The sequence below is a fragment of the Barbatula barbatula genome (genome assembly GCF_947034865.1).
Source record: "Barbatula barbatula genome assembly, chromosome: 14".
Lineage (NCBI taxonomy): Eukaryota > Metazoa > Chordata > Actinopteri > Cypriniformes > Nemacheilidae > Barbatula > Barbatula barbatula.
The window spans coordinates 7,536,309-7,548,415 of NC_136777.1; the positions used below are offsets into that span (position 1 = coordinate 7,536,309).

Here is a 12,107-nt window from a genome sequence, read left to right on the forward strand (position 1 = left end):
TTTAAAGACACCCGTCTCTAAAGCAAGTGTGACAAAGCACATCCTCAACACCAAAGCCAATGAAACTACAGGTGTTGAGCAGACAATATCTCACGCTAATGAAAAATCTCAACAGGTGAACATTGAAGACAAAAAGTCAGAACAGCTTCTGCCTCAAAACACAACCCAAAAATATGGTGCAAAACAAGATGATTGTGCAGGATTTGTGCAAAAGCAACCAGTCTCAGGCAAAGATGCCCAAATTCTGAAAAACAGAGAGAAGGAAGATTTTGTGGAGAAAAATGCACAGCCAGACCAGGGGAAAGCTGGGTTTACCATGCATAATGAGAGTACAAACAGGATGAAGATGGTTTCAAAAGATGGCGTTGCCACACATGTTAATAATTATTTGGGTAAAGTTAATAGTGTTGGTGAGGATGTGTGTTCTGTTGTAAAACACAAACATGGCTCCTTTGAAGTTCCAAAGTTTCACTCGAAGGGTATAAAAGTGTCTACAGAGGAAATGTCATCAAAACAAGATGTCTTGGTAGACAACAAAACCCAACATGAAATGACACAGAAAGAATGTTGGAGGGAAGCTGTTGGGACAGAAAACACGGCTGTTAAAGACAAGCAAAGAAATTCACCCGTGAAGAGCCCTCAAAATAAACCAGAAACCATGGATGATCTAAAACAAACTGGTGAAAAGATGCCCAAACAAAAAGACTACACTGAGAGAGAACGCCCTGAGCAAGGGCCACCTTCTCTAGGACAGGAATCGGTTGAGACACAAGCCAGTGACAAAAGGAAAGAGGACTCTGGTATGTTAGGTCCAAGTGGACATTTATATAACAAAGATGGTAATTTGAAGGTTAATAAAAACAAAAGCAGCATCACTGGAAAGAAAGAGAGAAGTTATGAGAATTTGGAGATACAACAGGCTGATCGTACTACAACAAACCAGCAGTCAGAAATAACGTTTCTGGAAACAAACGGAAACGCATGTGATGAAAAAGGATTTGCTAGTCAGCAGGGCATAAAGAGAGAGGTCATGTCTTTCAAACCAGAGGTTCCACAAAGGGCCAAGAAGGTAAATAGGCCAGATATATCAGCTATAGCAGACTATGCCAGACTGAAGGTTATCTCTGCTGAAGATGACACAAAGGAGCTAGTTTTCCCCCCCAAAATAAATATATATCACAGTCAGGGCCAGACAGTTACAGGACTTCATAAAAGTTCACATGAAAATGACTCTTTTTTGGTTAGAGAATCTAAAAGAGAGAAAGCTCAAAATTCCAAACCAAAACCTTTAGAATTTCTAGAAAGGGACAAGGAGACATCACAAACACAACATCACTTCAATCCTAGCGTGAGTACCGCTCAAACCCGCACAACACCGACAGAATCAACTTCAGAGATTGGAGCATCAGGATTAGGGGGCACACGAGAAAGGGTTTCAACAAGTTATAAGGAATCAAACACTAAACCAGTCTTCCCAGAACAGACAAACAAGGAAGTACATCACAACCTCTACCGGTCCAATAATCTCCAGGACACAAACATTTTACCATTGCAAACTGAGGATAGATCAAGACAAGCTCGCGAGAAAACAACTGAAAAAGACAATTCTGAAAGACAAAAATCTCTAGCAAACTTGCCACTTAAGGATGTTCCTGCCGCAGTAATACCAGAGGAAACCCCGAATAATATGACATCACAAGCTATGGAGGAAACAGAAGAACTACAATATTACACTGTAAATGCTCTCGATAGTGATATAAAACCAAAACAAATACCCCAACCACCTTCTCCAAGTCACGCGATAACTCCAAACAAAGACTTGGCTTATAAATTACAAGAAGAGAAAAAAGAAGAAAGCTCATTTTTACAGAGTCTAACAGACTATGGTAAAGTTAACATGACAGGACAACAATCTAACTCTTCTTCCCCGGCCATCGGAAAACCCACAATGTTCAGAGTAAAGGATAACACGATCAGAACCTCTTCCATGACCAAAGCGGTCAAGCCACGCTTTCACAGGTCCTTCTCAGATGACTTCAGAATGGGCTCCCCGAGGGAACACCTGAGTGGTTCTGATAAAGGAGACGAGGAGCATATTGAGTACAAGGAAGCCGCTAACCCTCCAGTCTTACATGTACCTGCCCCCCATCGGCTTTATAAAATGAGAGAGACACAAAACAACTCGCCCCCAGTGGAAGAAACAGCAAAACAATTAAAGAGCCACCAGAGAAGAAGCCAAAATCTGGACGATGAAGATACATGGTCGGTCACCAGTGTGATGTCAGAAGATGTAGAAAACTGTACAGCAGATGTAAGTGCTGCTTACATACCCAAGATTGACAGTTATAGAGACACATACCGAAGACCTGCATCTGTCTGCTATGAAAGACCAGAGTCATCCTTCTATGAAAGGCCCGAGTCGGCATGTAGTGACATGAGACCTTTCGGTAAGCCCCCAACAGTGCCTCCCAAAACGGAAAAAGCTCTACGCCGAGCGCAAAGGCTTACAACGAGGCGCATGAAAAAGGCAGAGAACAAGATGACACCTGAAACAGATCCGATTAGAAATGTATCCAGCGTCCCCTCATCACCTTCAGACATACATTCAACGCATCCAGCAACACAAACCACACCCACACTTTCCCGGTACGGCACTGAGCCAAATTACACGACCCATACGAACAGTGTGGTGGCCCAACCTTTCGCAATGACTCAGAGAAAGCTTCTGCAAGATCCAAACTCCGGGCAGTACTTTATGGTAGACATGCCATTACCGGTTAAAACAAAGACATTTTATGATCCAGAGACAGGTAAATACGTTCAGCTCAACGTCCGTCAAAGATCCCAAAGTGCCCACTCGCGGCCAACGCCGGTGGAGGTCTTGAACGGTCCGTACGTGCTGTATCCGGGATTTCTGCCAGTGGCTGCCTCTTCATTACCGTCAGTGAGGTCATCGTCTCAGCTGTCAGCACCGGTAACACTAACCAATGACAGAGGTACTGATCAACGAAAACAGCAAAGAGACCCTGAATCTGCATACAGGTCTTCTGAGCAAGTTCGCGATCCTACTGAGCAAAACAGAAATAGTGCAAGACACAATGATATTATAACTATGAGTGAATTAGAAGACTTTGCGATGGAAAGCACATGACAGCAGTTTAGCGTTTGGCGTAGGCACGCAAGGTTTGTATACAACTGTATATCTAAGCTAAGTAAAGTGTGTAAGTCTCAAGTGTTTTGAAATGTATGTTAAGCTTGCTGTTGAACTGTTCTTAGCTGAAAGAGCGGGGCTATTTATTAAGAGAAAAGTAAGTGAAAGTACTGTGAAGCATTCCATTTAATTATGTTATGTTGAAAATGATTTTGCAGTGTACTTGTGTATGATACACTGAAGACCATGCCCTCAGAACAAACAGTAAACTGTTAACAAAGTGACTTAAATAGTTTACTGTTAAAGGCTAAAACTTCATCCACAAACCCAGACTGAAAGAAATATGCCTTTAGAATCACTATACAAAGCATCAAATTCAAGCTGTTAAGTTATTTGTCCTCCAAGTTAATGGCCCACAATATGCATGGAAATTTTACAATATGAAAGTGTTTCAAGATTAAGCCTTAAATTATTGCCATTTTAAGCAACTTTTCAAGTGCTTTGGCAGATTACACATAAAAAAGGGTGCTCTTTACCTTGCTATCGATGTATGAATGTGAAACAATTACCTTATAAACAAATACTGCAATGACCTACTTTTACAGTCTTTCAGAATCTCATTACATCATCTGGTTATTAAAGGAAGATTTCAAAGTTTGTTGGCAGGCTGTTCTTTTTTTACACAGAACCCATTAAGCAGTTATAGGATTTATCTGATGTAACAAGCATCAAATTGAGACGGTGCTTCATTGCTCTCTGTACTCTTTTGCTGTGGATATATTTGTGGCTATGAGTGAATTCAGTTTGTGCACAATAGACCACTCTAGTGGACACATGGAGTATTTCACTGAAATCGAGCTGAAATCTTTAAACGCACTGTATGTTTTACATGTGTTTACTAAAACCATCTTAAGATCTTTTCTATTATTTGTAAGTTAGAATATGATTTCAGTCAAAAATAATGTTTTGTGTTTCTGATCTTTTATAAAATAAGTGATATTCGTACAAATGCTGACCTTATTTTGACCTATAGGCAGTGCACTGCTCAGAGACCGTATAACAGCGCCTGGTTACAACTTCACTGACAATGTATCATTAATACAACAAAAGAACCCATTAGCTTCATTCCAAAAGAATTTGAAACAAATGATTTGAGTCTTTATTTAGTTTAGTTTAGTTTTTAGTTAAGACTTGCTTGGCCTCTCTCCAGTTAATTTGATGATACAATGGCTCTTATAATAGAATGAATTACCACTGAAATGCAATGCAATGGCGCTGAATAATCAATAATCCACGTGCAACGAATGTTACGAACATTCTCATATAAATGCAACTACAATAACTCCAAATTACTTAAATCATAATAGGCCATTTGTTTTTGTGTTTGCTTGCTTTGCGAATTCATTTTGCTAAGAAAAAAACCGATTACAACAACAATTGATTTACCCCCATAGAAAACAGCTGGGACTTCTCAAACAGGAGCAAACATCTTTATCTGTCGATGCAATGCAGACTATTCCTATTAAAACTGCAGCCTGTTACTATTGCCATTAGATTTCGATGGAAAAAACTGGAATCCAGATAACCAACAATTTTCAAGGTTCAATGGCCTGAAATGGCTTTAAAATGTCATATAAAATTCCAAAAAAGACAAAAATACTGCAACAATCCCTTAATGTAGCAATACAACATTTTATTCGGTTAAAAGGCTGATAAATTTAATTAAGCTTTAGATTTTATTCAAGTATATTTTAAAAAATATTTATATATTTCAACAGACAAATATAAATTCTAACTCAAGACCTATAATATTTACAAATGCTTCGTTTCCCACCTTACACCCGTACATAACGTATGGATTTAGTAACATTTAAAGTATATGGAAACATTAAAACATAATGTTACTTATGATTTAGTCATTAAAACATTAAAGTAATTTTTTTTTAAATTAAAACATTCGTTCTCCAGAATTGATTACTTGGTTGAGGTGGTGAATATTCTAAATCCGAGCTGTATGAAATACAGCATTAGTATTCAGATTCATGACGCCATGTCCATCAGTCATCAGATTTACGTCATTGTGTATGGTGGAGAGAACACCTGCAGAGCTGTTAGAGGATGCCGACTATTCTAATGAGTTTAACCCCGACCCTGAAAGCCTGCGACCTGTTGCAAATGTTTGGTGCGCTTGGCCGATAACAAATAAGGAAATTCCCAAGTGGACAGAACTGAGATTAATGCCCTAAATCAAAAGAAATATGCGTGCTTCTCAAAGCGACGTGTTATTACTTACGTTGAAAGGTGTCAACATCGAATCAGTTAGTGTTAGCATCGTTGTTTCCTGTAGTTGCTTCTCCGTAGTTCGTCATTGGTCGACACCTCCTATGGCGTCACTTTTTGACTCTTATCAAAACATTTAATTGTGACTTATTACATGTAATCATTCTTTTAAATTCCACATAATACGTTTTTTTATTTGATGTGAGTGTAGTTTTGTCAGTCATTTTGCTATACAGCCAATCAAGCATATTTTGATTTGTTTGCACTTATTGTTTGAAACAAGTAGCCTAATTTCACGTTTCGTTGACGAACATGCCATGAGTGTTGAAACTGGCCATTCTGTCATATAGTTTGCATAACTTGATTTTTTATTATATTATTTTTGTTCATTTTAATAATTGTGTATGTATAATTGTGTTCATTTTTGTGAATGTTCTCAAAAGGAAATTCTGTATTTGCACCAGTTTCCATCAAAGCATTTTATATATCCAAATCGCGTCACCATAAAACTAATTCAAAGCTGCACTTTCATTTTCATCAAGCAAGAATTTTGACATTATCTGGCTCTGCTTTGTCACCGGGGTGTCGCATCATGAATTATTAAATCACTACTTTGTGATAATACATAATTCCGCATGAATTATTAATGCTAATGTGTGTGCAGTTTACTCAATTGTGTTATTGACTATCAAAAGTAATTTCCTGAAAATCCTCAAGGACATGGATTTAATCAGTCCAGTTCCTTTTAAAAGGTAGCACTGTTAAGCGTTTTTAATCTAAGTTGCTTTTCCTTTATTGATATGCGTTTCTTTGAAAGACTTCTAGAACCTGTTTGTGTTTTCTAAACTATTCAATGGCATATCTGCTACTACATAATTCATACAAATCATATTATAGCATCAATGTTCTAACACACTTTTCTTCATATTTTTGTTTTGCCATGAAATTGAAATAATTTTTATAAGCAGCTTTGCTTAAGAAGGTGCTTAAAATCCTAATGACGAATCCGCTTTGTTAGTCATGTGCATAATGTCATAATTAGTACCTGTCACATCAGTCTCATCCTGGGATCAGCTAAGTGAGACGACAAAGTCATGATGTACTTTAAAGTAAATAAATAATAAGGCCAACCGTTGCTTCCATTTTTGCAGCCCTACCGCTTGTGAACCAATTAATAATTGATCACAGCCAGATGGTGTGAGCAATAGGCAACATGAGATGTACATGATTGCCTACATGTTTAATTGTTTTATAGAACATGTCAAAACAGGACCAGTGTGTGGATTCTTGCAGTCTATCATGGCCGTGCAGATTGGATGACAAGAAATGTGTCAGTTGTCATCGCATCAGCATGAATGAGAATAACCCAGATCATATCATAAAACATGACAAACCACATTTCTTTCTTCGGTATTATCTTACATATATTATTTCACATTAGTACATTTATGTTTCAGCATGGCATATATCTCGACACAATGCAATGTCTACCATCACCTGACTTCACAGTACACAAGGCAGTATAAGTCAAAGTATAAGTCAGTATAACATCAAAGTGGATTGTGTAAAATAAAATCAATTCACATTGGCAACCAGGGAGATTTACTTTTCACACAGGTGCGTTTAGTGCACCTTTACAGTTCCACCTGCACACATATAGTCAGTTAACCCGTCACCAAGAATTATAAACAAAAGTTCAGGATGAAAGATAAATTACAATTAATAATTTAAAACACATAGACGCAAATACACAAAAATGGAATGCACCTAACACCATCATGTCCGGGTTATATCAGTGTGCTCAAGAAATAGGCAGCAGGCATTCAATGATAAATCCTTTATCCAAAGAGTGTCCTCCAGGTGGAAAAAAACAAAACTCCTTTATTTCTTTTCCAGGCCCTCCTTTTGGCAGTGCAGGTGCTTGTCAGGAGTTCTTCTCTGTGATGTAATCTTAGAGGTACCAGAGTTTGAACTGGGACCACTTCCTCCAGCAGCGACCGTGCTTTGGCCCAGACCGACCCCGGGCCCAGTTGTAGACCCAACCCCCAGCAGGTTGGCCGACTGCAGCACTGCCTCAGAGTGTTCCCTGGCCTTCATCCGCAGGGCTGCGACACTGGCTGTCCGGTTACTCTGGCATCCATATGGTGGCAGGAAGGAGAGGCTCATTGGGTCAGGCACACAGCAGGAGCACAAGGGACTTCCTAATGAGGTACACAAAAACAACGTGTAAGAGTGGGGTGAGTCATGTCGTTCAAAAGATCCAAACGTGGCTTTTTTATGTCAGAATGTTTAATTTTATGTGAATTTAGACAGTTCTTTTGTTCAGTATGTAAACTTAAAGCTGCCATTAAGACTTTGCCAAAGCAGTTTTGTTATTGTAGGGAAGGTTTGTCATCTTTTATTGCAGAGATGAATTGAGCTGAATTGATAATATAAAAAAGATAAATATTTCTGAAGAATGCTGTTTTCGTAAATGTTAACAATCCCAAAATATTAAATATCAATTTTATGTTTAGAGACGACTGAACACAATTCTGATAAGGTGTGCACTAACAAACAAGTTATAGAATTATTAATAGCAAGAAATATATCAGATATCTGACACGACACGTTTTACATGAGGATCTTACCTTTTAAAGTCGCAACCTGCGACAAGGCTTGTGCATAAGTAGCTGTGTTCAACAGAGTCCCAGGCAAACAAGATGGGAAGAAGGGTCCTCCTGAACCGACCACTCTGTTTATACTAGGTGTGATAAAAAGAATCGGCTTATAAGAAATCATAAAAATCACATTTAAATAGATGATTTACAGGTAACAGTTTACATACTTTTGCTGTATGTCCATTGGTTCTTTCTTATTTCTGATGTGGTCAACAGGAGACTGGCTGAGGTTTCGTGAAGGAGGGTTGCCTTCATTGATTTGTTCTTTGCTCCCCTCCTGGTCTGAAGTTCCTCTTTCTGTCTTTCTCCACTTTGCCCTTCGGTTTTGAAACCAAACCTGAACAGAAAATGAAAAAACAATGATTGCTTAAGATAAAAAATGTATGAGTTTTTTTGTGGTACACACAAAGATGCTTATAATAAATTGCATAAATATTGTTATTTACATTTTTAAAAATGACATTTGTTAAACAAGCTAGTGACTCGAACTTGGTGAACAGCATGCAGCGAAGTTCTTGTATCTTAATTGAATGAAGGTCATTGCCTATAACAACATTTAATTGAGCAATTTTTCATTATCATTTTTAATGACTTCCTACTGACAGTGTCCGTGCTTCTGAGAGAGAACCGTGATGAAGTCGTTTATTTCTCTATTTAGTGATTGTTTGACAACATCAGATTCGATTAAGTCTGCGCTCTCGAACGCATTAATCATATTTGAATGGGAAAGGTTACATAATGCGGCCATATCTCCACCGCCTGGCCAGGCAGCATTGTGCAAAGGTACAATGATGCATGCGAACGAACAAAACGCCACACACATATAGCTGTTCCGTCGACATAATATGAGACAACAGTTTACTGGCAGGACAACAATATTCACAATGTAATTGTGGCAACATTATCTCACCCTTGCACCTTCCAGCTAGAAGTCATGATCCCCCAGCACTGAATGGTCTATAATTGCACCATTAATCTCAATTTGCAGTTTGTTCTTAATGCAGCGAAAGCCAATTGACACTTTAGAAACGGGGGCGCCTACTATAGTACAACAAAAAGAAAATTTATTTCGTAATAATAATGTAAGTTTAATATCCCTGCATGCTGCGACCGATTCATGTTCAGATTTAATAATAGGAATCTGGTAATCCGATTAGAGAGAAATAATTTGTTTACAATCCCTAATTTACAGCAGCGAATTCCATTATCGCGTTGCAGTCATTGGTTTTAAGCGATAGTAAGATGACCCTAGGGAACACAGTGGAAACTATTATATTTCTTACAATTAGATCTGAGCTCCGAAGAAAACCCAAAAGCAAATCTGGAATGCAGGAAATTACATATACAGACACATTGAATGCAATTACGCGTGGCCGAGTTGATATTACCGCGGATGTTTTGCAAGGCCACAGAATATGAAATTGGAGGTTTCAGGTGCACGAGCGCTTTAACAAGAGAAAATCGTTCACAGTTAAGGGTGTTTGTATTTCTTTTCCAAAAAGCACGGTGACTGCACCTCCATTTGCTAAAGCGCCGAAACGAGAGTGCGTTTTAGCAGTTTTTATACCTTAGAGACGAGGACAAATTAGCGTAGAACATTATCACTGGTTAATTATGAATGACCGATTAATCAACCGAATCTAATACTCCGCATTATGTTGACGTTATTAAAGCGCATCACGGACATGACAGAGTGCTTCATTTGCTTTCTTTGGCCAAACGCGCTCTGAGCGCTTTTTGTGATGCTTTCCATTAAATTGTATGTTTGCATCGGGACAGTTGTGGAAAGTGTCTCACCTGGACACGGGCCTCGGTTAGGTTTATTTTCATAGCCAGCTCTTCTCTTGTAAACACGTCTGGATAATGGGTCTGTGCGAAAACGGCCTCCAAGGCTTCCAGCTGAAAGCACATTGTTTTCGTTTATTCATACAGTATAAAATAATATTATTTTGAATTAATGCTTAAAGAATCCACATATTTCCCTCAACCTTATTGCGTATATATCCAATATTGTATATGAACCGTTATCCTAAATAATTCTCTAAATATTTATTTTTGCTTTATCATTTAAAGAGCAAAAATACGAACAATTCTTCGAAAACGATATTTTCAGTTATGAAGTCCACATTATAATGCAAATACATGTCTAAGTTGTGGGAAATTTGGCTCTTCAATGAAATCAAAGGCTACCTGTTGTAAGGTGAAGGTTGTCCTGTTTCTGCGTTGTTTTCTGCGCAGGAAACCGTCATCAAAGTCTCCAGAGGCGTGATTCCCAAATCCATTTGTGTTTACTGTTTAACATAATAACGTGATCGTTTAGTCATAACATTTGTATTATATTCTCATATAATGGAGAAAGCATTCGCCCCTTGCCTTAGTTTTCTCACCGTTTATTATTATTGCTAATAAGAGAACAGTTGTTTGTAATCTGGCAAAGAACCGAATTAGCCTTTTACACAATGAGAAACCGTGACCACTAAAACGCCGGCTGAAAGGCATGACATCTAACATCTGTTCTCAGACAGACAGCAACAAAAAGTCTCAGCTGGAAGGCTTTCATGGATTTCGATTAAGTTACCATGTGACAAAAGATAAAACAGCCCAAAACGAAACATCAACAAATGATTATAACGGCATCTTCATGAAAATAAACTGAGACTACGAGATGACTTGTATAAAATCAAGGCGTATACGCGTTATAAGAAGATATATAATAGTCTAAAGAAATCGTTTCATTGTTTTATTTTGAAAATTACGCTGCATGCTTTTTTATTATAAAACTACAGTCTTACAGAAGAAATGTTGAAAACTTACGTGTGTTGGTCCTGCAGCATTCACCCTCTAACTGTGGGGGACAGTGAAAGTAAAACATATCTGTTTCCCGGTGCTTTCCGTCTCGTACCCAGTGGAGCAATTCTTGAATGTTTCACTCTGCAAATAATAAATGCCCAAACGACAACAGTGATGTTCTCCAACCACTACGTCAACGATGCACGTTTTAAAACTTTTAATAACAACAATAGATATATGCTATCCTCGCACCGCTCGTCTCCGCAAAAGATTATAACATTGAAAATAAAAAATAAAATGCATCTGTACCTATAAATGATCCGTCGTGCAATCGCGCTTAAAGTGCTTTGGAGAGATCCCGGTGTCTCAACCTCGGCCGAGCAATCACAACGTCAATCACAAAGTGTTCCGCTTCCACCTCCCCTGCTCCAACTCATGCTCTGCTCAGCTCTGCTCTGCTCTGCACACGAGGAGGGAGTGACCAGATGTCTCTGTGACTGTTTAGAGCATGACAACGCTCGCCTTTATAATCTCCCACGTAATTGCAATTAATCTGATTTTTTCTCTCACTCGTCGTGCTCTTTTACAAGTCATTTGGATAGGCTGTCCGCGGCCAACCGGATTGCACACGTGGTGGTAAACGTCAAAATCGTCCAAGGCGTCTCCGAATTACTCCGAAAGTGTAACTTTACCTTTTATGCGTGCATATTCCCAAATCACAAACACACGCGCACAAGCATGATGCACTTTTTTATACAGTTGCTTTTTATATTAAAAATCTAGATGACTGTTTTTGAATTTAAAATTGGCTGTCAGACCAGTAATTGCTCATTATATGGGTTAGGGGTCCACTTTATACGAGAATCCACTGGCTGTGCGCTCGCAGGTCCAAATTTTGATTTTGTTCACAGCAAGGGGTCCGAGGATTTATTTCCCACTCTCGCGTAAATTATATGCAGCGGGACCCTTTCAATTACTTTTAAAACGCATGTGGGACGCCTAGCGCAGACACCGTCGCTCCTCTGCTGCTGGAAATGAGGCTCCGAGTACCAGCTGAAATTTGGAAGTGGAGGACGGTATTGGATGAAATCACATAAACTGCAAAAAAGCAAGTGTAATGGTGCATAATTGGTTCTCTAATAGCATTACACAAGGATAATAGCCTGTTATGGCCCCCTGCACTATTAAGTGCTTCCCTGGCGTAGAACGTTTATGATATTAAGAGG

At 38.7% G+C, this 12,107-nt stretch overlaps 2 protein-coding genes across 2 annotated transcripts in view; both read right to left on the reverse strand.

The window, feature by feature from the left end:
* Positions 1-5,531, reverse strand: part of vstm4a (V-set and transmembrane domain containing 4a) — a 28,631-nt gene extending 23,100 nt beyond the window's left edge. The window contains exon 1 of the mRNA XM_079472595.1: positions 5,445-5,531. The gene's annotated coding sequence lies outside the window, so the exon portion shown is untranslated. The remainder of the gene's footprint in view (positions 1-5,444) is intronic.
* Positions 5,532-6,530: 999 nt separating this feature from the next.
* Positions 6,531-11,547, reverse strand: drgx (dorsal root ganglia homeobox). Its single transcript, XM_079472578.1, has 7 exons — positions 11,191-11,547; positions 10,906-11,022; positions 10,282-10,382; positions 9,889-9,990; positions 8,259-8,428; positions 8,062-8,174; positions 6,531-7,632 (listed from the first exon to the last, which is right to left on the reverse strand). The coding sequence occupies exons 2-7, from the start codon at positions 10,961-10,963 to the stop codon at positions 7,313-7,315; spliced, it is 864 nt and encodes a 287-aa protein (XP_079328704.1). The 5' UTR covers positions 10,964-11,022; positions 11,191-11,547; the 3' UTR covers positions 6,531-7,312.
* Positions 11,548-12,107: the final 560 nt, after the last annotated feature.

Coding starts and splice junctions, on each gene's coding strand:
- drgx (XM_079472578.1), bottom strand. CDS start 10,963: ATGTTTTACTTTCACTGTCCCCCACAGTTAGAGGGTGAATGCTGCAGG. Junction 10,383..10,905: donor ATGCTGCAGGACCAACACAC/GTAAGTTTTCAA, acceptor TATGTTAAACAG/TAAACACAAATGGATTTGGG. Junction 7,633..8,061: donor GCAGGTTGCGACTTTAAAAG/GTAAGATCCTCA, acceptor GTACCTCATTAG/GAAGTCCCTTGTGCTCCTGC.